The sequence below is a fragment of the Acipenser ruthenus genome, chromosome 20 (assembly GCF_902713425.1).
Source record: "Acipenser ruthenus chromosome 20, fAciRut3.2 maternal haplotype, whole genome shotgun sequence".
NCBI lineage: Eukaryota > Metazoa > Chordata > Actinopteri > Acipenseriformes > Acipenseridae > Acipenser > Acipenser ruthenus.
The window spans coordinates 5,491,189-5,516,072 of record NC_081208.1 but is presented as its reverse complement, the minus strand read 5'-3'; the positions used below and the strand labels follow the sequence as shown (position 1 = coordinate 5,516,072).

The following is a 24,884-nucleotide window of genomic DNA, read 5'->3' as shown; positions in this document are numbered from 1 at the left end:
ACTGAAAATACCAAAATCTTTAGTCTTATTTCTTAGCCTAGTAACTTCTCTGATTTCCACTTCATTTTAAAATTACAGATATACTGTACTAGGCTTTTGAGATATGCGTCAACAAAAAAATAAAAGGGAGAACTTTTTTGACAATTATATTAAGCACTAGATATCAAATGGTTCTGATAGAATTATATGAATTCTGTTTAGGTTTTTTTTTTTTTTTTTAACTTGTGTGATGTCACAAAGTGCCCCCTTTCCTTGTGTGACATCACAGAGTGTTCCCTGATCCTTGTGTGATGTCACAGTGCCCCCCTAACCCTGTGTGATGTCACAGAGTACCCCCTGTCCCTATGTGATGTCAGAGTGCCCCCTGTCCCTGTGTGGCACACCCTTCCTCACCTGTGTGATGTCACGGAGAGCCTGCTGCAGTGCTTCAATCTCAGCTCTCAGCGCCTCCACCTCCTCCTGCTCTCGCTCAGCCTGTTCCTGGGAGAGACTGCCCTCCTGCAGGGGGCAGGCAGGGTACTACATGAGTATGAAGCACCAGGGATAGGGGCTCTATGAGTGAATCACGAGTTTGACACTTGAGGTCTAACATTCATTTGGTGTATAACTCTTACTTTTCAAATATTAAATGCATCTTCTTTAGAAGGATTGTGACATCAGTGGTGATGTAACAATTCAAAGCATCAGGACTGCCTTTGAGCTGAGTGAATGTGGGGCCTTTATTCAGACATCTTGCTTATAAAATATCATGCAGAACAACTGGCCAGGACACGTTATTCCTTATATAACCCTTAAAATGGGTTTGCACAATTCTGACTGCCAAAAATGGTTCCACAATCCGGAGTGATTTAATTTACTATACTGAAATTAAAAAATGAACTTCAAACCCATAGAGGTCACATTTGCCATCAGAAACAATAAGAAATTATAACCAATTAAAAAAAAATGTGTGTATTATAGTACTGTACTACTACAGCAGAATACAAGGGTTTACATTGAAATAGACTACTGTAGTACTGATTCTAACTAAGGGAGCAGAGCAGAGAACTTCATGTGAACTGAGCTTCAGCCTCCCCTCTCCAGTACTGACCAGGGCTTCCAGCCTCTGAGTTAGAGAGGTGCTGGATTTCTCCTTCTCCTCCCCCTGGGTCTTCATCCTCTCCACCTCCACCATCAGCTCTGTAATCCTGCAGAGAGACACAGAGAGAGAAAAGTTCAGAGTTACAAGTGATCTAGAGTAAAATAAAACTTTCAGAAATAGGGGCCAATTATTATAGGATTGCAACATGCAATACAGAGTATGGCAGGTCATTTTGATGGTGGTTATTCTTGCTATTTTAGATTGGTCAGTTTGTTCAGTTTTCATTTTGTATATATTTTATTGATATGGTATAATTGACATATTTTAATTATATATTTTATCTCAGCAGCCAATATAGACAAATGTATTCCTTGCCAAAATTACCTGTAATACTATAGAAAGGATGAACAGGAAACAATAATGTGAATGTCCTGTAGGCACAACAACTTTGTAGTGGTACTGCATAGCAACCATACTGCAGTCAGAAAGTAGCATTACTTCATTGTCCAGCCATAGCAATGCATTACCAATATGTGTAGAATAATTTCAAATACACCTAACTTCAAAACGCCCATTCATAGAATACAAGGAAAAGAAAGTCAAGTAGACACATTTTGGCCACTGCCTTTGTCTGTTTGATACAATGATGAAGACACTAGCTGAAACGCTGGTCTACTTTACCGTATTACTCAGGATACATGCAATGCTGCTGTAAATCGGCTGCAGTGTATTTTCGTAGGGCTGGGTTCTTACCTGGCGTTGAGCTCTGCTTTCTCCGTGTCACATCTGGCCTGCATCTGGATCATGTCTCGCACCTTGTCACGCAGCTGCTCCTCCAGCTGTGCCTGCCGGGCGCTCTGCTTGTCCAGCGCCAGGGCGGAGGAGCTCTCGCTGGCTCGCAGGTTGGCACCCAGGTTGAGACAGGAAGCGTGGGCGCTGCGGGAGGCCTTGGCTAGCTCGTTCCGCACCTCCGAGAGGTCCCTGCGGGCGAGGGAGGGGGTTAGACTGGGGCAAACTGCATCCACAGCATGCAGAGGCGCAATGAATTCCCTTGTATCGTTTCATTGTGGTAAAATTCTGAAGTTAATCTCCGTCTTTGTGATTTATAATAAGTCAATACGTTGTGTGTAGCAAGTAGAACCCTCGTCCAAACTGCATGAGATAATTTCTTAGCAATAGGAGATACCCTACACATGATGTAGTATCTTATAAAAGACTCATGCTTTTCCCACAATACAATCTTCAACAGAGATTGAAGCTCAGAAAACCCTCCCCCACTGGTCTCCAGTCTCCAGCCCCTCCCTTCCCCCTTACCTCTCCGTGGCGCTCTTGAGCTCACAGATGTGCCGACGGAAGCCCACCACTTGTCTCCACAGGGCTAGCAGGCGGCTGTGCTCACTGCTGAAGTAGGTGTGGAAGGACTGCGGAGGAAAGCACACACACACTCAACAGTGGTGTGGCAATTAACAGCTCTCTGCATTTACAATACGCAGCCACAGGGTGGCACTGTGTGCCAAGTAAAACTTTTTGCTTTTTTTTCAGCTGAAGTTAAGTCAATTAATATATAATGGCAACTATTAGGTTTCAGTACAAACGATGTATGTTAAGCAATATCTCAGACATGCTGTAAAGCCCCACCTCCTCCTCTCTCCTCCAATCAACCTCCCTCTGCTCCAGCTCCTCTCGGGCCTTCGTCCAATCAGCAGTGAGTTTGCGGATGTCCTCGCTCAGTGCCTGATTGGCTGAGCTGGCCTGGTCAAGCTGCTCCCGGAGCATGGCATTCACCTGGGCGAGGCTGGCACTCCTGAGGACGGTCAAACACGCAGTCTCACAGACAGACAGGTACCAACCAATCTCTGACACAAGCACTGCATTTACAGCACATATATTCTAATATTTTAATATTATTCTGTACACACTTTTGACTTACATTAACTATATCTTCAGAATAAGGCAAGTAGCATACAGACTGTATACATGTATTCTAAATATTAACGTTCTTTGTGGGTCTTTCTTTGGCCTTGACAACCAAGCGAAAGTTTGGAGCTAATATGAGTCTGGATAAGCTCCATGCCAAGTTCTTGGTACGATAACCAAATCAGAGTCTCCTGAAAATTAATCTTCCTGCTACAGTTATTTTAATAGTTTTACCACATTAGAGTGGAAAAACTTTTGTGGCCAACCATTTTGATCAATAGAAGCTAAACTAAGTAGCTGAATATCCTCAGGCATGGCCAATCACAGCCGCTCTTGGCAGCCCCAACCAATGCTCTGGAGTCCCGCCTACCTCTGCTGCTCCTCCTCCAATCGGATGAGTGCATTCTCCAGGTCGTTGCTGTGCTCCTCCTCTTCGGGACGAATACGGCCGGTGGAGAGGTCCAGGCGACTCTGGAGTCAGAGAGAGCGAGAGACACCGCTGTCCAGAATTGTCTCCAAACAGGGTTTGTGGCAGTGGAAACCACCGAGACTCCTCCCCACCCCACCGAGACCCCTTCCCTCTCCACTGAGAGCCCTCCCCCTCTCCACTGAGGCTCCTCCCCTCCCCACTGAGGCCCTTCCCCTCCCCACTGAGGCTCCTCCCCTCCCTGGGAAGACCCTGCCCTACAGCGACTCACAGTCATGCGGTGCTGCTCCAGCTCAGTTGATTTGTCCAGCACAACCTGCTCCAGCTCCCCACACTTCTTCTTGTACTGCAGCACCTAAGGGGAACAGGACACAGTGCAGTCCAATGAATCTCAGCATGATTACCTGCCACTGCAGATTATAGGTCAAGAGGCAGACTATTTAAAAAACTATGAACTTCAGCACTTCAGATTCATTCAGGGGATTTGGTATATCTAAAATGTCTAATCATTTTTGACATAGATGTGTGGGGTATTTTAAGTGACACAGGAATCCTTTTGGGAGCCAGTTTGAATACTCAGTGATTCTGAGGGATTTCTTCTGGTCAGTACCTTGGCCTGCAGTTTCTGTACGAGCTGGGCCTGCCTCTGCTGCCCCTCCTGGTAAGCCTGCAGCTTGCGCTTGTACGCAGCCTGCTCCTCGTCCAGCCGTCTCCGCAGCTCCATGTTCTGCTGAGCCAAGCTGCGGCTCTCCAGGGACTCCCGGTCTCGCTCGCCCGTCTCCACGCGCAGGGTCTGCTCCAGCTGAGAGAGACAGAGAGACACCTGGGTTAAAACCAGAGACACACCATCGTGTGATGAATCCCAAGCAAAAGCATTCTTTAGAAGGTCCAAAAGACATGTGGCTGGACAAAATATTAGAACACCATCACTGGGCAGCCAGGAAGACACTGATTCAATGCAAGGTCCCCAGAGATGTTTAGTTGCTCTTCCTAAAAGGGAAGATGGGGTTGGATATTTCTTGGCAGCACCTTTGCTTTACATGACTTAAAAATTGCCCAGGAACCAAGATCCAGAAGTACTTCACTTCTAATGATAGCCGACTCCTTAATCGCTCGCTCTCCTGAACAGAATAATACGCTTACCGGAGGACTATGTGGCCTTAGCTCCGCCCCATCAGCACCCAAATCTCCACACTGCCAGCTGATTGGCTGTTCCAGCTTCCGGGTTTAGCAGAACAGAAAAGCAGAGAATCCGTTCAGAGGAACAGAAAGAGACGAAACTGAGATAGCAAGAAAAGATGAGCGACTGGAAATGGGCATGCAGACAGGTCCTATATACAGGTAGCTATAGAAGCACAATCTTGTCTAGAAATCCAATATGCATGGTGCTGCTCCTGCTACTACATGCAAGCATAAAACTGGGCAAATTCATACCTCTGGGGTTATATTCATGAACACCATGTGATCAAGATACTGCTCCAAACAGTGCTCATATCAATCTCCTCATGGAACTTATTTCTTAGTTCTATGGGGTGTTTAGTGCATAAATTTCCTGCTATATACAGACAAGCATAGCAGTCTCGCTGTACATTTCACAGGGTGGTGACCATGTGCTGGCATTATAAATCCTGGTAGACCTACAAAAACCAAACTTAACTCATAGTTAAAAGTGTCTGGACAACAGTGAAGGGCTTCCGTCACAGAAAGCTGACACTTTGCACTCTAAATACCCACATCTGCGTTTGTCACAGCATCCTCCCCCTTCAGACGCAAAGACTCTTCCAACTGCAACAGAACAACACACAGCATTCAGGATATGGCGCCATTTCATTATGACTGCTGCCATGTATCTCAGCAAGTCTCCCAGCCCTGAGATCTGAACCCCAGCCCTAGAGAGAGTCTCCCAGCCCCGAGATCTGAACTCCAGCCCTAGACAGAGAGTCTCCCAGCCCTGAGATCTGAACCCCAGCCCTAGGGAGAGAGTCTCCCAGCCCTGAGATCTGAACCCCAGATCTAGAGAGTCTCCCAGCCTGGTGTACTGAACCTCAGCCCTAGAGAGTCTCCCAGCCCTGAGATCTGAACCCCAGCCCTAGAGAGAGTCTCCCATCCCTGAACCCCAGCCAAGAGATGAGGCATGTTTCCCAGCTGGGATCAGAACAACATTTATTGGTTATTTATTAAGGTTCATTGGCAGAGTTTGAATTGCGCCTGCCCTGAAAGGGTTAAAAGGGATTTAAATGGTTCCCTCGACAACCCAGTTGTAAGCACGGCCTAGTTTCCACGGAAACACCTCAGGCCTAGCTAGCCTCTGTACTTGCCCGCTCCACCCTCTTCCGCACGTAGAGCCTGTCCTCAGTGGCGTCCTCTTCGGAGGGGCCTGGGGGTCCCAGAGTGCCCCCTTCACTCGCTCTCCCCTCTGCCATTCCCCTGACCAATTCCTTCACAATCACAGATCCCTCAGTAAATCTCCTGCCTCACTCTGCATGCAAGTGTACAGAAGCAGCAAGATACAGCAATCTCTCTCTCTCTCTGTCTCCCTCTCTCTCTCTCCCAATGAACAACAGGCAAGTATTACCAAAGCTACAATAACTCTAAACATACATTGACAATGAGGCAGACAAATGTTTTGACAAAACGACTTCAGTTATAGTTTTATCTTATAACACAAGTACAAAATACATAAATAATTAAATAAATGCAACTGAATAAATACTGGCGAGTAGCGCACTGTCACTGGTTAAACCCTGTGTTTGTGGGGGTAGCTCCAGGAATGTCTTTCTTTGTGAATTGGTTTCACCATTAAACCCATCTCCTCCCTCTCCAATAAACCCAAGCAGTTCAGTCTCTCCTGCACAAAGAGCCCTGCACCATTCAAGGAAGTGTTTTACATCTCCATGGGCGACTGCCGCCATAGCAACTGGCCACTTGGTTCATTCTAATAATGGTTGCTATAGTGACAGGCCAAGCTGGGAAGCCTGCTGCTCCACCCAGCTATCCCCTCTATAGAATCACATTAAAAGCAGAGAGATGTGGTGCATTGGATTTGCTCCAAGAGACACATACACACAACATATTAACTTATAGGATGTATCAAGCTCTGGTGTAATGTAACTATTTATTTGCAATCTTTAGACTCTTTGAAAAAACAAGCTGGAAGAAAGTATGCATGAGAAAGTGAGAAGGGCAGTGAGGCAGGCAGGGAAAGACTGTGTCCCGACAGTCAGCCGACGTCTCTGAATCAGGAGGGATTAACATGAATCCCCCCCACAGGGATTGTCTTAAACAGATCGGTTTCGCCTTCCCTTTCCACTGGCAAGCCCCAGAAACTATACAAGCTACAGCTAAGGCTGTAATAACAAAACCTACAGCAGCACACTGAATGAGAAGTCAGCTAGTATTAATACACTGAGTCACACAATGTTAGGCATGATTTAAACATCCAGGGTGCAAAAAACAACACCTCAAAACAAATGTCCAGGAAACCAGAAGCTAAATGAAAACTAGACAAGTGACTCAAACCCTTAATAGCTATTCAGCTACCAGAACTGTGAAATACCAGGCACTGCATGCACCAGCATTGAGGAGCATGAGGAACAACATCGAACAAACATTATATAGACTATAGAAGGGTCCCAAAATATAGCCTTTAATCCGAGTCAGAGAATGAGGGTTTCAAATGTTTCGGTCAATGGCTGGTTGATAAAGAGTAGATCACAGAGGTGTAAGACATGCCCTGTTCATAGAGGGATTATGGAAGCCCAGGATCTATTATGTCAGCTTCAATATCTGCTGTATCTGAGATGAGGTGGTGTTTTTAATCTAAATTAGCACACTCCCTCTCTAGCAATTCTGTACTGAAAACAATCACTGAAGACCAACAAAATCATAAATGACGATTAAAAAACTATTTTTTGGATCCAATCATAAAATGATAACAACCTCTATCAAGCACCACAATAAAAATGAGACCGGTGCATCAGTAATGTGTAAAACACCTTCAAGTATCTAACTGTTGCCTTGCTCCCCTTTCTGAAAGCTGTTAGGATTCAGTGTTTATCTCCTGCCCAGAAATGGCTTAAGATACTTAATCTTGAAGTGAAACAGCCAGGAGGCTGATCTAGCTGGCCTGACATCTTCAGCAGCTTTCTCTTTATTATTACAATCTCACCCCATTACCAGCCGTGTCTCTGCACACTATTCTGGGCCAAGCATGCATCACACGGGCTGAGATTCATAACAATAAATAAAGGAGTACAGGATAACTACCTTGAGTTTCCTGAGTCCCAGCTCACTACTAAGATGTGAAAAGTGCCAATGGAGACATGACTTCCATCTCCACCAAAAATGAGTAATATAGTCAGGTTAAATACTTGTATACATTTCAGCTAGGTTCAACTATTTAATAAGATCCAAAACCAATACTTTTTTAACCCGCCTTCAATTAAGGGGGAAGGGGTTAAAGTTTATTCGGTGTAACCTAGGAGACAACAAATGCCACGAATGGATGGCATTCGCGAAACACTTCAGGAGACTGGGTTTGCACACAGGGAATCTGCAGCAATTCAAATGCTTGCTCTGCCACCTCAGAGCTGATTTATTAACGGGCAGGTCCGGACAGGCCTGCAATGAGCTGTATTGTGGATGAGGGAAGCACCTCCATACCAGACTTGTGTTCAAGAACAGAAACTTTTACTGGCACTCCTGCCTCTTATAGATTACAATGACAAGCCTGTTTAGTACTGGCCAGCAGGATACTGCTCTGTAATGATGTAGGCAATTCTGGAGCATGGTATACTGGTATTTTCTGTTATATACTGGTCCGCAGTGGCCTGTGCTGGTCTAGGCTGATCTGGATAGTGGTATGCTCTGTTATATACTGGTCTGCAGAGGGCTGTGCTGGTCTGTACTGGTGTAGGTCAGTCTGGATTTTTGTACAGTGGTATGCTGTTCTATTCTGGTCTGCTCTGCTGTGTGTGTGCAGTGGGACTCACCCGCTCGCTGATGGCATTGTATTTGATGGCCAGTTCATCGCGCTCGGCTCGGCTCTCAGCCAGCAGGTCCTCGACCCGGGACAGCTCCTGCTGGAGGATCCTGTTCTCCTCCTGGAGAGAGATCACGGAGGCCATGGCTACTGGAGCTGAGCGTGCGAGAGCAGGGTGAACAGTGAGAACAGGGGTGGACATGCTGCCATCTGTACCTGCACCAATACCTGGTTTAATAAAGTCCTTTTGAAAATTTGAGTGTGAGTTTGTTCAAGAAGGCAGGAAGAGTGAGAGTGAGAGAAAGGGTGAGGGCTGTGTTCATAAAGACTTAAGTGTGCTGGTAAATACTGAACATTATCTACATTTACTGTACAACACATGGATTTATTGTCACAATTAAGTTTTATGAATCCTTTCAAACACTCAGTCATAATATATATTGGTACTAAATAGAGACTTAGTGTAGTGCGATAGAGAGAGAGAGGACGCCACTCACTGTCCTCACTCAGGTTCTTGGTGACGATCTCTCTGATTCGTGCAGGCAGCGGGGTGGGCGGGGAGTTGTGGGCGTCGCCTCGCAGGGTGAAGCTCTTCTCGTCTCCTGACGACAACACGCTCTCCTCCAGCCTCTGAGAGAGAATAAACACCATGACACACACAGGGAACCTCAACCAGACCAGTTGGGCTGTAACATGATGCATGATAGTCTTCGGGTTGCTATCTCCAGGCTAATGATTGAATGACAAGCACAAAAACAAATAAACTATATTTAAATTGCTTGCACCTGTTGGCCACTTTATTAGGAACTGCCCCTAATATCGTGTTAGGCCATCGTTTACCCTGATCATAGCCTTGACATAAATGGCACAGAATCCACAAGGTGCTGGAATGGGTCTTGAGGATTCAGTTGATCAAGTTCATCCCAAATGTGCTCAACTGGATTCAGGGATTGTGGTGGCCATGGAAGACGTCTAATGTCTTTGTCATACTCCTCAGCAATTCACACTCAATACTGGAATTGTTAGACACAGTGTATTATTGTCTAGAAAACAGCCAGCACCATCAGGGTGCAAGGGTAGCATTGATGGGTGGACTTGATCTGCAATGATGCTGAAATAAACTACAACTTTCAGCCTTCCAGAGTAATCAAGGCTCCCAGGGTACACCAGGAGAACATGCCCCCGACCAGGGCAATGCCAAATCCAATCGGGTAGACAGGTCCTAATAAAGTGGCCAGAGAGTACCTATAAATACTAAAATGTGTTTAAAGTCCACTGCAGTGGACTCCAAAGTGCAATACTGTATTTTACAAAAGGAACACTTATGAAGGGTATTCCAACGATTTGGAAGTGTGCCTACGTTTGTTAAAAATGGTGCACATTGCGTACCTTGTGAGATTTGACCCAATGCGCTCAGGCGAAATGTCATTAATAAACTCCTGCTGAAGTAGCAAGAATAAACAGTTCTGACTCCCACAGTGAGGGAGTCACAAGAGGGTTTATAAGTAATATATAAAATACATTAGGTCCTTCAATGGTTTAACTCCTAAAGAATGCCCCCGCCCCGACCCCCCGCCCATAATTAAAGTCGTATATTATATATGTATATGAATAGGGCCCGTTAAAATGTAAAGACTTTTTTTAAAAGCGAGAAGGCTGGCACGCTTGTTCTGTATGCGTCAGTTTCACTGGCTATCATTCAGCACCCCGCATTGATTACACCTGTTACATTGTTTACCAACACGTTCAGAGAAAGCGTCACCTCAGGAAGTCTCACAGCAATTGTCTGTTTGCTCATGAAGGCTGGTGTTAATGTCACTGTCAATGCCTGTTGCTGGGTTATTTAAAAACAGATTCGTGGACATCAATATTATTTTATTAACAAAGCTTTGTGAAGAAGACCCTATTGACTGGTTAGCATATTGGACATTACCGCGGGCAGCCCAAAAGCTAATCGGGGTCTATAAAACTAGCTGTACATGACATAATAAACGAGTTTGTACTAAAGATTCATTCTGAAAAATAAAGTCGTTAATCAAGTCAAATTCGGACTGCACTGCAAGTCAAGTGTTTAAAAATGAAACACTTGACTACAGAATATAACCCCATTCGTGTTTTAGTGTTTTGTGAAAGTAAAGCAATTAAAAAAACACACTGAAATGTGTTTGTTAATATTTACGTCTAACTCTCAAACATTACGTTTTACAGTGTGGCATAAATACAGTAACGTTGATCAATATTACAATGTCTCACAAAGGACTGGCTGTGTGCAACACACTGATGTTTACTCTGTTATTGCACATCGATGGTGTTGCAAGACAGTCGTTTTAAACACGATGTTATTTACTTTTTACAGCTTACTGTGCAGCGTGAGTTCCACACCTGCACCTCGTTTAGAAATTAATCAAAAGTTCCTTTCTGGCGGTAGCCTTGTATAAGTACGGGAAAGGGAGCTCTTTGTTTTAGCATAGTAAATATTGCAGAGGAGACAATGTATTCAGACGCTTGCACAGAGAAGCATTTTCCATATTGTTTTATATGGTTAGTGTTTGTAGAATAATTTACTGCACTTGATATATGTTATATGATTGTCTACACTTATTTTTTGTGAGGCTGTTCAGTACTAGCTAGATACAATAGGGTATATTTATTAAGGACTAAAGCACAGAACGGTACCGCATCATACACAAAAGTCGGTATAGTTTTTTTTATTATTATTATTTCAAATAAATATCTATAATATCCTAATAATGATAATAACTATGTTTACACAGTTTACCGTTCTTCACATGCGTCGCATCCAATGCATGGACACATAAATGCGAGACAGGGTTTATTACTATAGAACTATAACTTAAACAGAAAATAAAATGCGTTATTACTGTATTATAGCTGTGATTGTTTACTGCAATAATAATGCGGGCGTGCTGTAAAAAAAAAAATACACCACAGACCTGAATAACGGCTTCTAGTTTCAACTCTCCCCCGATTTTCGACTGCGGATCTCCAGAGGCGCTCATTTGAGAACGATAGCTGAACCATGCAGTTCAACAAGTTGCATGCAAATTACTGTTTGACAACGTTTCTTCCAAGTACCCAGTCTTCAACTCAACACCAAATGGGAGCATACAAATTCCACATTGCATATCCCGCGGCACAGACACAGGCCGGGATTTTGAGAATCATACGACCTGTGGTAACTACAATAATTCTTTATCACATATACTGAAAAATAAATGTTTGATGCATATATTCCGTCGATAATTTGTAATGTCTGCTTAAATGTGTATTTTTTATATATACACAGTCTTGCACTGATCCTCCTACTCAATTAAACACCGATGCTATAATGCAATTTAACAGGGTCCTGTTGCTCGCTGCTTGCCTGCACGCTGATTCTGCAGACAGGACAGTGGCAATCAGGATTACTAGATTTAAATCCCCTGTCCTCGCGGCTGGTCCAGGGCAAGAGGGAGGGGCCTCGAGCGAAAATCACGCCCAAACGACTTGGGGGTATCTCACCGTGGGGTCCTAGACGCCACGGGATCCATTCGCTGTGTCTTTACAATAATAATAATAATAATAATAATAATAATAATAATAATAATAATAATAATATAGCGCGGGGGGGGGGGGGGGTAAATTAAATTTAAAGAAAATAAGAACGTTTCTTAAGCACTAAGAAAAAGAAAAAAACACTTAACAAACTTTTACAAACACACTCCCTTGTCCTCAATTGGAACACGTCACAGCTCAGCAGAGAAGCAGACGGTGAATCTGAATATACAATGGCACGTAGCCCACTCCCCCTCTATAACCTGAAAACCACCTCTCCACAGTTACTAACACATCTTTTCACTTAGCTCTCCAGTAAAAAAAAGTGGTCAGGCTGTCATTGGCAGCACTAAGACCCCAGAACAGATCGTAGAGAGTGGTATTTATTGCACCAGCCATAACACACTATTCAATAGTGTAGGCATGGCCACCATGGGGACCAGCAGGGAGCTCGTTCTAAAGAGGTACTGGGGTTGAACTCTGCAGAAAGTCTGCTTTTGAGAATGGCGCGTACTGTGCTTTTGAAACTGTTCCTTCAGTCATTTCTGCAGGACGCAAAGCACATGCCAACCAGGCCCTCTGTCAATGTCCATCAGATCTGCTGTCTTGACCATCGTCACTGAATCTGACTTGAAGCAGGGAGATGCAGCTTTTATATATTACAGAATATATATTCAGAGATGCTTTTGACGCGAGAGATGCAGAATCGGAAGTGTTTCTAGATTATGAATCATTGTTGCGCGTGACAAATGGCGATCTCTACAAAAACCGTTACAGGATAAAAAAAAAAAAAAATGCCCTGCTCAGATTACACATTCCAGCAGGATGCGATGAGCACGTGTTGACAGATGACGTCTGCACAGCTGTCCGCAGGAAACCGTGCTTAATAAAAAGTTCTCGAAATTCGTTACACTAATTCACACAGCCAGTCCAATTTTTAACGAGGGCAGAAATACATTCCTCTGTAAATAACTATGTTCAAGAAGTTAATTGACCTTTATCAGTTGAACAAATGATCATGAGAATGTAGGGAGTTTCCTTAATCCCTTCCAATAATCTCTGCTCACATCCGGCATGTTTATGTAAATATTTATTTAAAATGAAGTAAAACCCAGAATCTGTAAACCAGTTAGGGAAGTCACAGCACAAAAGAAAACAGAAGTGTAAAAGTAGATAAACATCGATACTAGTTATCTGTTTTCAAACGCTTCAGGTCCAAATTTTAATTTTTTTTTTTTAATAAAAACGCAACACTTTAAAATCCTGGCGTTTCTCGTACGAAAACATATAATACACATAACGTACTTAAATACAACCTAACCATGAACCCCATATTTTTTCATAACTACAGCAAATTACAAATTACATTATATGATTACCATTAATAATGTTATGACGTAAATTACTCCAAATTATTAACCGCTCACGTGCAGATTTGTAAACGCAATATTGATCACTTGATACTTTACGGAGGCAATTTCTAGATATAAAACACCCTCAAATCGATATGTAAATAAATAAATACATATGCTGTTTTATTTTGCATGCAACATCCAGCTCAATATTTCACTTTAAAATCAACATAGTTTTTCACACTTGCCATCTGCCAAGGTAACCTGGCTAAACAGACAGTAAGCAACACGGTTGTAACTTTTACTTTTCAATTAGCGCACTGTCCACCTGCAACAATTACTGTACGTGCAGTTTAGCGACCTGCCTTTAAGAAAACAAACAAACTCGAAATACGCGTTTCCTCCTGCACAGTTCAAGTCTTTGCAAACGGGTTGCTTTCAATTAATTTGCAGGCCAAGACTGAGAAACATTTCCTTTGTTTTTCTTGGTGCAGAATTTGGTTTCGTTTTCGTGATCATAAATTTGTGCAAATCCTACCTTAGTCTTTGGTATTTATTCCCCCCCCAAACTCTCCCCAGTATCTTCTCATGTTTGCCGCTGTCTGGTTTTTAAAAAAAATCCTAACTGTGTGTGTTAACGCAAAACATGTTTGAGCGTTGCAATTGGATGCGCTTTTGCATTGATTCTGCGGAAGGAGGGGCGACGGGAGAGCAGCGCTTGTTGTTCCCTGGACCCCTTTTAGGGTTTGTATTTACCAGCCAGTTGCACGCTCTGAGGGTGGAGCTAGACTAGCCATGATTTTGCAATATAAAACCCCACCATTGTGAGACGCAGCCAGAACAATATCTAAATTGTTCGTTTTGAGAAGCGGAAAACAATACAGCTGTAGAACGAGAAATACGGCGTCAGCCCTAAGGACATGGATACTATGGGAAGTGTACAGCACTGGCTTGCTATTTGCAAGTACTGTAGTTATGAATTGTGTCTTAAACTCCACGTAAAACAGGAGGATACTGAAGTATTCTGTACATAGTAACGTTTCAATGCAGTACATTGTAGCAGTGCTGCGTAGGACTATCTTTGAATATTCCATTAAAAACGTGCTGCGGTAGGAGCGAATGCCATTGCAGTACATTTTTAATGTAGTCAATATATAGTGTAATTAATACACAACTTGCAGTAGTACTGTTGTCTAACTGTGTCCAAAAGACTATCGTCACCTCTGCGGCCCAGAAAAATAAAATGTGACGATGTAACAATCCAGCAACTTGACCATAGTCGGAATATAAAAATGTAGTTTTCTAGTTCTGTTCAGTACTGGTATTTTCTCACCAGCAGTATTGCTGATTGTACAACCACTGGTATTATTTAATTATTCCAGCTTCCTGCAGCTCAGCACTGTACCCTACCTAAAACTTGGGATATCCTGCCTTACTTCCTATTTCTGTTTATAACTTAGTACGCGAATAAAAATAGACCAATGTTTGTGATGTACAGCTATCCGGCCATTCGTTACATCACCTGACAGAATTAACAAAGTCGAATTAAACCTACTGAATGTTACGTTACCATGTTGAAGTACACACTGTAGGTATCCGTTACTTACTGTATGTTCAACACTCTTGTTATTTTTGCACAGCGAGTTCAAAGCTGCAGTCCTTGTGCTCTCAGTCTAAAGAGCTCTCTGCAATCCTGTTCACATACCTGAGCACACAACTCCAAGTTGCTGCTCTGCTTGCTTAGATCGCTTGGGCCTTTTGATCTCCAGCTTGGTAACCAGGAACACGGTCATAACCAAGTGCTTATCACACCAAGGAATCAAACAATGCTTAAACAAACACTTTCTGCTGCTTCAACTCAATTCAACAGCATTGCTTGGAAGCATGTGGTCGCCATGGAAATCTCTCCACCACCAACTCTTACCTGTGCAGGTAACTCAGAGCAGAGTCCAGACAGTATTCAGGTCAAGCCATCTCTTTAAAAAGCTTGTTTCATCGCTCACTTTATAAAGGATGCTGATTAGTTGGCCAAGAGGCGATTAATCAGTCTGAACAAAGCTCTTCAGGTTAATGATCTAATATAAATGTGTTACTTGACAGCCCAATACTGCCCTCCGGATTAAAGCGATATTGGTTATTATTATTATTATTATTATTATTATTTATTTCTTAGCAGACGCCCTTATCCAGGGCGACTTACAATCGCAAGCAAATACAAATACATTCAAGTGTTACAATATAAGTCATACAATAAGAACAAGAAATACAATAATTCTCAAGTGTGACAAACCACAATTCAATAATACAGCAGATAATAGTGAAAGTTACATCAGGATATGATTAAATAGTGATAGTTACATCAGGATATGATTAAGTACAAAATACTACAGATTAAACACTTGGCAGATTACAATATTCTGAGGTACAGGATTAAATGCAGTAAAATAGGGGCAGATAAGAGCAAAATAAAGCATATTTAAATGAAGAGTGATAGTGTCCCAGGATACAACAGAGGAGTTCTACAGGTGCTGTTTGAAGAGGTGAGTCTTAAGGAGGCGCCGGAATGTGGTCAGGGACTGGGCAGTCCTGGTTACCTTCTGTTCTATTTCAATCTGATTTTATAGAACCACAAAGGAGCATGGGTGATCTGCACAACAGGACAAAGCTGAAAGAAGAATCATTAAAAGAACTAGAATGAATCTACTGCTGTTTAAAAAGTGTTTTAACTATATTGCAAACTACAATCAATTGACAGCTCATTTCAAAGGGTGGTGGGGGGGGGGGGGGGGGGGAAAGCAGCAACATACAGCTGTACAACCAAGCTCAACTCAGTTACAAAACAATGGCAATCCTGATATTAAATCAGTAAAAGGGACTGCTCACGTAGGAGAACTTATTCAATAGTTTCAGTGTCTTGTACTGAAAAATAAATAAAATGGTCAGAGTGCACTCAATCAGTTTCCTAGTCTGCTATTGTGAATGGAGTCACCTTCCCAAGACCTGTATACAGGGCTGCAGTGTTGAAAGAGTCGAGCACGAATCCTATAAACATGCTGTTGTCAAAGTTGCTTGGCTGCATCTCTGGCTTAATCCCAAAGTACACAAGGCAGGGTAGCTGATGCTTCTTCATTCCTGTTTACTTCTTAAGAGAAATACCACAAATAAAGAAACACATTCCAGGAGGCTTTGACAGGTAAGACGACAATCTTTATTTACAACTTATGGTATCACGTTCAGCAGCTGGTTTTAACAGTCCATGCATCGGAAAGTCAAAACCCCCTTGAAAGGCACTTTGGAGTAATAAAGACAGCCCCAAACCCACCCACCCAGTAAACCCAACTTCACATAGAATGTGTTACAAAAAACATACTATAGGAGCATTTAAAAAGCATTCGTGGACCTGCCTTCACATTCATATTCAATTAGACAACCACAGCATGAAGAGCATCTCAAAACAAGTTCTGTAGTTTCATCAAAAATGGAAAAGTGGTTTCTCAGACAAGCAGGCTGTAGCATGTCCATGCAAAATGACATTCGGGTATTACCCTCTGAAGTCATTAGCCCAGAACCCATTCAAAAAGTCTTGTACCCTCAATAACGTGCTAAGGAATGCCTACATCAAATGTCATTCCAACTGAGTAAGCAGTTCAGGAGATCTTGATGAAACTGCAAATGTGAAACAGGTACATTCCTTATAAGACCCGGTCATATGACAAAATGCAACAATTCCAAAATGAGCCAGAACACCGTGGACACAGGAGATAGTGCAGAGTTCCATCCAAAGAAGGTACTCTGATCTGGCTGTTAGACAACCCGCTGGCTTGCTAAATATTCAAGACATGGAGAACCACAAATTGTTTTTACAACAAGCTCCCACATTACTGCTGCTGCTGCTGCTATATACACACACACTCACACAAAAAAACATAAACGTGATCTAGTGCAATGCTGTATCTGTAGGCTGGTCCATCTGCTGCAGTACCACAAAAAAAAAAAAAATCTGAAATCTGTTTCACTGGAATTTGGGAATGAATGACGTGGATGAATAGATACAGGCCATTTAATTAAATTTAGAGTCAAATCTTTTTTTTTTTTTTTAATGGGTCTGTGCATAGTAATTTTATAACCTACCACTTATTTTCAACTTAGCATTAGGCTGCACACCTCAACTGTACAATAAAAGTGATATTTTACAACATGCAGAATGCTCTATTTCGGGGAAAATGCTGTGCCTCACAAGTAGCTGCAAGCTTTGGGTTTTACATTAAAAAGTAGCTTCATAAAAACTCACGTACTTAAAACGACAGAACAGAAAACTGGTACTGCTATGACAATTCAATTAAACAGCAGAATTCCTCTATTAAGACACATTAACCATGTGGTCCTTCAAGTCAGAACACTGAACTGCATTAGGGAACGCTCAAGGTATGGTGCCTATCCCAAACCACGCTTTGCGGTTGTTAGTGGTATTAGTAGAAATTGAACCCAAAAAAAAAAAAAAAAAATAATAATAATGTTTTCCTATAACTTGCTTATTTGTAAAGGTTTCAGTTTCTATGACAGACAGATCTCTTATTTTTGGCCTGGGGACTGCACATTCCTGGAATACTAAATTGCATCCTTAGCACTATTTCAGCTTAGAAAGTGCAATACCTTCCTAAGCCTCTTTGCAAAACATTTCAAGACAAACACGCACACTGTCATTTTACACAGTCGTGATAAGGTGCTGTGATGCTCAAAGATCGCTGCCTTGGAGGGCTACTCACACAAGGGGGAAAAATAGCAAAACACATTTCATATGACTTTTAGATATTTCAGTATATTTAAAAAAATATTCTGGAAGATAAAAAATATATATATATAAAATGCATTGTGATATACATGAATATTTAATGTCAATTTAGAATACTGTAACATGCGATCCATGGTGAGGTTTCTGTGCCCTCACACAAGCACAGCTGTCTCGCATCATTAGAATTGAATCTTTTTAGTGGGCTCAAAACTTCAATATAACAGATCGATTTTGAACTTGCGCAGATCATGTTTTTCGAGAGCATACAATACGCGATCCACAGCCTTAACGCCCGTGTGTAAAATTGTTTTTGTTTTTTGGGGGGAAAGGGACGTGGGGATGGAATGGAAGTTAAAGGAATTCCCTGGAATCAGGAAACAAGGTTAAACTTTCCCAAATTTAAACCCGAAAAAAAAAATATATTCTGCTACCGGCAGAGAGACTCCCAGTATCTGAGAAATAAAGATGTCTGTTCAATTGGGACTGGTTCACTCTGGGGTCGAAGCTGGTTCAGTTCACTCTTGTGTTGGTTTTCTATATAGAATGCAATCGCTGATCCAGACTGAAAGCACCTTGGGTTAAATGACTACAGAAAAGCTTGGTAATCATTCATTTTAATTAAGTGTTTTTAGTGGGAAGAGGGCAGATTTCCATGAAGTGATACTGGCTGGTTTATATATGTATTATGCAATGCATTTTTCCAGATGATATCTTCCTCAACTTTCTTTCCCCAGGACACATTTTACCTTGATTCATAGTAGAAAGTGAACTTCTCCTTTGAACTACAGATTCAGGTCGGGCCGGACCATGTAAAACACAAAAGTGAACACCAAGTTAACTGGAGCGATATCAGAATCGAAGTGCTCCAAATCTGATCCCCAATCCCACAGCGCCGACCGGCAGTAAAAACGCTGGTCCTCACTGCAAACGAGCCCCTCATCCAGGGAATGTGAAACCGGGAAATCTGGGATCCATTAAAACTGGACCCAGTTTGGAGTATGAGGGGTCTGACCAGGAGCTGAGCTGTAAAACAAATAAAGTAAATGCTCAGACGGCATACCTCAACCTTGAAGCACATGCTAGATTCTTGCATATATTTTTACAATCTTGCTAAAACAATCAATTGTTCAAACAGGTAAACAAATTTGCTCAGGTGCAAAACATGTTACCGCAGAAGTTTGTCTTGACTGCACAATGAAGATGGTGAGAAGTGAAATGACATCACCCAGATGATTAATGTTCCCATTGCCCCTCTCAGACTAACTGACCTGGGGGCAGCGGCGAAGTCACCCCACATATCAGTCCCGCTGCTGGAGGGGGCCGGGGGGCTGAGATCAAATAGCACGTCTGCTGAATAAACAAGAACGAAAAGACAAGAGTTATCACACAGCACTGTACAAAGGCGCTTCTTCAAGGCTACACACTTTCTCAGGGTGTACTCACAATGGGTTTGTTTCATGTAGTCTCTGTTTGTCTCCTTTGGAACCACGGCTATCATTTTGTATGGTTTTTACTCGCGGCGCTACGTATGAAATAAAGTTTGCATTTTGTCTGCATAGTTAACTTTCATTTAATGACACATGGTATGCTTTTGGTTTGCTAGCAGAAAAGTCCTTCTTGTTAATTAATCATCTGTTTTTCTTAATACAGGGTTACAAAAATGTCTTGAGAGTTTAGGATACTGGAGTTCTATGCATGAATAGATCTAACTGTGAGATGTGAGAAGTTCAGGACTTTTAAACTGTATGCATTTGATGCAGTGAGACATGTGCAGCCCTGCGATTGCTGTCCTACCATACCTGAAGTAGATGTCTGTGGCGTCTGAGACACAGGTGGCTCAATGATTCCAGGAGGCTGGCTCACTGGGGGTGGGATCACACCAATGCCCTTCCCTCCAGGGGGAGGGGATAAAAAGCCACTGCCTGCTGGTCGGGACTTAGATGTTTTGTCTTCTTTTTTCTTTATATTCTGAAACAAATTAATTAAAAAAAAAAAAATAAGACACCTACATCATGCTTCTAAATCATTAGCCCACACTGCTTCCTAGCACCCAGAACACTGCAGTTGCCCAGTTCTATACAGATTCTGCAGGTAGAAAAGCAATCGCTACGCGCGCTGGCTCACCCCGATGTTGATTTTGATGGTCTGTCCCTCCTTGAAGCCGAGGTCCAGTTTGGGACCGGCGTTCTCCCCGCTCTGCGCTTGCTTGGCCAGCTCTCCCTCCTGCCGCACCCATCTACAACCAAATTTACACAGGGTCAGTGGGCAGCTGGCTTATAACATGCAGCTAAAACTCAGGTGTTTCATAGGACCATTAGCAAGGATGGGCAAACATTCAAATACTACTTTCTCAGAAAATAATGTTGCCCCAAATAAAACTACATCTCACTCTCCCATGATCTATTGATTCTTTCCAAGTGTATAAATCAATGTTGTCAAGTGTCTGAACTGGGATTTGAAGTGAAGGCACATGCGCTTTAATTAAAATCCCACTTTTATTATCCTTCGGATGAGACGTAAAACCAAGGTCCTATTGTAAGTGACTCTGCAGCAGCAGTTGTTAGTCTCTGTAAGTCACTTCGGATAAAAGTGTCTGCTAAATGACTAATTAATATATATATATATATATATATATGAAGCTTAACAGGCCAGATATACCAGTCGAGGAGTTGAAATCACTTTTAAACCATTGGGGAGACACCATCCTTCTTCTGGTTGGCTAGGACCAGCTCAGCAGACATCCCCCAATTCAGCAAGGCAATGAGACAGAAAACGTGTGTTTTCCTGAAGAAACTTACTTGAAATGATCCTGAAGCGCTACGTTAAAGTCGAAGGAATCCCCTCGATCCACGAATCCGATCCCAATAAAAGCGTGACGTCCTGGGGGCGAAACAGAAGACCCCATCAAGAGACTTTTTTTTTTTTCTACCAGGGTTACAGTTTTGTTAAAATCACAAAGTGAAACACTGAGACGAGAACGTACCGTTTCCATCCTCGATGCGAACAACAAAGTATCTGCTGGAGTCAGTGACACTCTCCACCGAGATCCCTGGGTACTGCTCTACCGGCGCCTGGGCAAACAGCTCCCCTATGGAACAAACACAACCCAGCACATCTGAGGGTGAAGCTTTCTGCTTAACACGCAAGGGACACATGGATATTGTTATTAGCGCTGGAACAGCTTCTAAAAATGCAAAAATGTGTGGGGTTTCTATATATAAAAAAAAAATAAAAAATACAGAAGATCAACACAGCCACTCTCGGTCCTCCATTTACTCTGGCTGTCAAAAACGGGTCAGTTTCTGTCTGCCATTTGATACAGGTACATGTACGTCACTCCAAAATGCTTAATGTTTTGCAACACTGGCCCAAGAAAATGTCTTGTATTCTGATCAATGTTTTGTTTTTCTTTCATGTTGCGATCCTAGTTTTTGGTATGTGGAATGTAATAAAAGAGAAACAAAACAGTGAGTAAATATAGATATTTTAATTGTACAAAGCCCCCTTTCACATGTATTTTATTTGAAGTGTTTAATGAAGTTAAACCGTTATGTTATTACTTTATAAAAATATGTCTATGGGTACTTAGTTTATTGTGAAGACTATGGGATTATGAGAAAATGCGTGGTCTACTTTTTGTACTGTTACCTGAAATACACACAAGATTACTTTATATTGCAACTACTGTATGGCATCCTTTCTGATGTAGTTAATTCAGTGAGGTGAAGTAGTGCCTTCACAACCTATTCTTACTTCTGCAACGTCTTTCAACTTTAATACAGTGTTACATATAATGGCTTTGATAACGTCTCTGCAAATAAACGAATATTTGAACACTTGTCTGAATCTTCCATGTTCGTCCCAGCACTCATTTTTATAAGGTGGAGGTTCACACAAGGCGCTCCTGTGGTTCCAACACATCCACTTCTGTTGAACTCAAGACCAGCACTTTCTCTCAGCTTATATTACAAGAACTGAACTAGAGCTCCCATGCTTACAAATCATTTATTAGAAACTAAACTGTGCCGTTTACACTTAGTAGAGACTACCCGATTGTGCCATGTTCATCTAGGGAGTGAGATGCGGTAAAACGGTACCTGATGTTTTATCCTCCAGTTTAATGTATGCAATCTTCCCCTTCGCAGTGATCCTCATTCTCCCACTCCATGACGGCTGATCCAGCTTCCAGTCTGCAGCCCTGTCAGGAAAGCACTGGGTTATTAAAGGAGCCAGCAGGGATCCCCGGTGTATTTATTTCTAATAAATACATGATGATCATTGACTTGCACAACATTAGGCAGGGATGGAAATACGACTCTCATTGCATAGCACTTGGAACCATTCCTGGTTTTACCATAAGTTGTATAACCTAAGCTTGTTTCTATGCACCCGGGCTTATATTAAGACGTGGACTGGGTGAAACTGCTATGCAATAGGAGGCGTAATTCCATCCCTGTTAGCAGTCTTTATTGTTTTCCAGTGCTATGCTTTGTTAAACACTCTCTAAAACCCGAAGTGACAGCCCCCCTCATGAAAAACAAGCAGCCTCCTAGTTCAGCCCATTACAAGCCCAAAGCCTGCTGTGTTACAATGTGCTCTCATATCCACACTTGTGAAAGCATCTGCTACTGACCAGTTTATAGACATGCCAGGAAAAATGATGCATCACTTAACGCACTGAAAACTGGCAGGTATTAGCAACAGCAGACCAAGGAGAAGAGGATGGCGTGGTTTGCACCTTGCGCCATACAGTGGTGCTGTAATAGAATAGTCTGCAAGGGGTTTTAATGCATAGTGTGGACCAGGTAGTTTTTTTTTTTTTAAACAGATCTTTGATAGGAGCAGTCTCTCTCATTCCCACGCACTCTAAAATTCAAACTGCATTGTACTGAAGTAAAATTACATTACAATGCCATGTTAAAACCAACAACAAAAGCTGCTTATTTCAAATGGCCTATTATACAGAAAGTGGCTATTATTATTACAGAAGCACATAAATATCACATGACCTGTACTCTCTGCAACACAAAGCCTGCATTGTTTGTGGTGTTTCATGCAGTCCTCCCCACCCCGGCATTGTTGGGCCACTGCAACTACCAGCTCTAGATAAACCAGCCCTAGCCAGGAAAGGCTCATTTGACCACATAAAAAACATCTCGTAGTCACTGAATCGATCATAGTACTTCTTGTTTTTGTTTGAAATGCACTCATGACAACAAATTCTAGAATGTATTTCTTTGAGTCTGTATAATAAAGAAACGGTGCTGCCTTATTTAAGCAACATATTTTTTTGTTTGTTTTTACGTAGGCTTACCGTAGTCTGTAGTAAGTTACTTAAAACATAGTGACGCGCGCTTCATTTGTTATGTGTACATAACTAATACATAGTAACTAATAATATTACTAATAAAACGTAATGTAATTCTACATTTATATTTAAATAGCACAGCAAGCTTAATAATGTACGTGCGTGTACATTGCCAAGCGATAGATACATTAAAAGATGACGTAAATTAACTGTCATTTTACTTTCTATTTACATTAGCGGTGCCGTATGAAATAAGTTACACCTAACTATACGTGTTGTCATTATATTAGCGATCACATAATTGTATACTGTCAATTTAAAAAAAAAAAAAATTCTACTGAACCTTTTGTTTATTTTGAGTTGGGAAACTTCCTGAATGAAACTGCACTACCCAACCGGGCCTAACCGCCTCCACTAGAACCCAGACTCGCTCCAAACTCTGCCCAGTTCGGACGCGCACCCCCCACCTGCTGGACCTACCTGTAGCCCCGGTTCGTCGCCCTCGGCGGGATGCGGTAGACGTGCACCTCCGGCTTTACACATATCACCGACTCGTAGCCGCTCTCTGCCATCTTTGCACTGCTAAATAGGAACTAAAAAAATCAGCTTGTTCAGCCGTGAGCGGGGAAAACCGCCACCGAGAGAAAAAAGGCGCCATCTGCTGTTTTCGGAGGAATCGCTGCTGGCCTACCCTGGACGCGCCCCCCTTCTGTCTGTGTGTGGCTTGCATCGCCCTTTGTGATGCGCCTGCCTGCGGGAACCGAAGTCGCTACAATGTGTTGATTATGCATTATATTGTTTAGGTTGGGAGGCTTGTGTATTCATTCTGATATACTGAGTGTCTAATATGAAATTCTGCTGGGACTGGTCAATATGGGAGATGAGGAAAATGCCTCATAAGCTTACTGGGTCTGGGGGCTGTGTGTGAATTAGGAGAGAGCTGTGTTATTATACACTTGCATGGTAACCATTGTTTCATTCAGTAGCCCACACCACCTAGCAAAAGAACATGTGATGAAAATAATTACAAACACACAGTCGGTTTTAGAACTTCTTTTTTTATTAATTTCTACTCCAGTTGCCTTCTCAGAATTCTTCTTCTACAGATTCAGCCAAAGGATGCATTTTCAGAGCTCAGTTTAACAATCTTTTAAACCCAAACTGACTGTTCATTTCTAAAAAAAACAAGCATCTCAGTCCCTTAACAAACCCAAAGCCTCTCACAATAGGTTCTGAAAAACAACACTTGTCAAAGCATCTGCTGCAACAGTTAGGGGTCTAGCCAGGTGATTCAGGCATATGGGTTTCTGCTCACTTGCTTTCCAGTCTACTTTCTGGCTCAAAAGTCAGAGAAAAGGACTGGGAACCAGGGGACCCGAGTTCAAATTCCAGGCCAGTTACTAGCTCCCTGACTTCTTTTCCATTTGGTGTGATTCTCTTTGGCCTCAGTTCTTTTTTATGTGCTGGTTTT

At 42.4% G+C, this 24,884-nt stretch overlaps 2 protein-coding genes across 12 annotated transcripts in view; both read right to left on the bottom strand.

Annotated features, from left to right (window-relative positions):
- The window catches only part of LOC117425584 (rootletin-like), a 36,267-nt gene extending 21,248 nt beyond the window's left edge, over positions 1 to 15,019 (bottom strand). The window contains exons 1-13 of one of the 8 annotated variants that reach the window (XM_058993298.1): positions 14,921 to 15,019; positions 8,904 to 9,036; positions 8,417 to 8,562; positions 5,160 to 5,210; positions 4,569 to 4,643; positions 4,036 to 4,227; positions 3,697 to 3,780; positions 3,369 to 3,469; positions 2,720 to 2,885; positions 2,396 to 2,502; positions 1,835 to 2,062; positions 1,091 to 1,187; positions 394 to 498 (exon numbers count right to left, since the gene is read on the bottom strand). In XM_058993298.1, the coding sequence (XP_058849281.1) occupies positions 394 to 498; positions 1,091 to 1,187; positions 1,835 to 2,062; positions 2,396 to 2,502; positions 2,720 to 2,885; positions 3,369 to 3,469; positions 3,697 to 3,780; positions 4,036 to 4,227; positions 4,569 to 4,643; positions 5,160 to 5,210; positions 8,417 to 8,551 (1,341 nt within the window). In that variant the 5' untranslated portion in view covers positions 8,552 to 8,562; positions 8,904 to 9,036; positions 14,921 to 15,019. Of the gene's footprint in view, positions 1 to 393; positions 499 to 1,090; positions 1,188 to 1,834; positions 2,063 to 2,395; positions 2,503 to 2,719; positions 2,886 to 3,368; positions 3,470 to 3,696; positions 3,781 to 4,035; positions 4,228 to 4,568; positions 4,644 to 5,159; positions 5,211 to 5,743; positions 5,897 to 8,416; positions 8,563 to 8,903; positions 9,037 to 11,360; positions 11,825 to 13,851; positions 13,982 to 14,920 lie in introns of those variants that run through there. The other 7 variants (XM_058993297.1, XM_058993292.1, XM_058993293.1 and 4 more) reach the window with 7 other exon arrangements.
- A 488-nt stretch (positions 15,020 to 15,507) lies between these two features.
- On the bottom strand, positions 15,508 to 24,069 carry LOC117425960 (adaptin ear-binding coat-associated protein 1-like). 4 transcript variants are annotated; one of them, XM_058993288.1, is made up of 8 exons: positions 23,894 to 24,069; positions 22,203 to 22,303; positions 21,089 to 21,193; positions 20,904 to 20,985; positions 20,230 to 20,341; positions 19,905 to 20,073; positions 19,374 to 19,455; positions 15,508 to 15,978 (listed from the first exon to the last, which is right to left on the bottom strand). In XM_058993288.1, the coding sequence occupies exons 1-8, from the start codon at positions 23,983 to 23,985 to the stop codon at positions 15,921 to 15,923; spliced, it is 801 nt and encodes a 266-aa protein (XP_058849271.1). In that variant the 5' UTR covers positions 23,986 to 24,069; the 3' UTR covers positions 15,508 to 15,920. The 4 variants fall into 4 exon arrangements, with proteins under 4 accessions (XP_058849271.1, XP_058849272.1, XP_058849273.1 ...); XM_058993289.1 differs by having other exon boundaries at positions 15,509 to 15,978; positions 19,374 to 19,452; positions 23,894 to 24,068; XM_058993290.1 differs by lacking the exon at positions 15,508 to 15,978 and adding an exon at positions 16,499 to 19,128 and having other exon boundaries at positions 23,894 to 24,068.
- Positions 24,070 to 24,884: the final 815 nt, after the last annotated feature.

Excerpts from the sequence above, each read along its gene's own strand:
- LOC117425960 (XM_058993288.1), bottom strand. The coding sequence starts at position 23,985 with ATGGCAGAGAGCGGCTACGAGTCGGTGATATGTGTAAAGCCGGAGGTG. Across the intron at positions 20,986-21,088 it reads TCGCATCGAGGATGGAAACG|GACGTCACGCTTTTATTGGG; the intron begins GTACGTTCTCGT and ends TTTCGCCCCCAG. Across the intron at positions 20,342-20,903 it reads GCGCTTCAGGATCATTTCAA|ATGGGTGCGGCAGGAGGGAG; the intron begins GTAAGTTTCTTC and ends ATTTGGTTGTAG.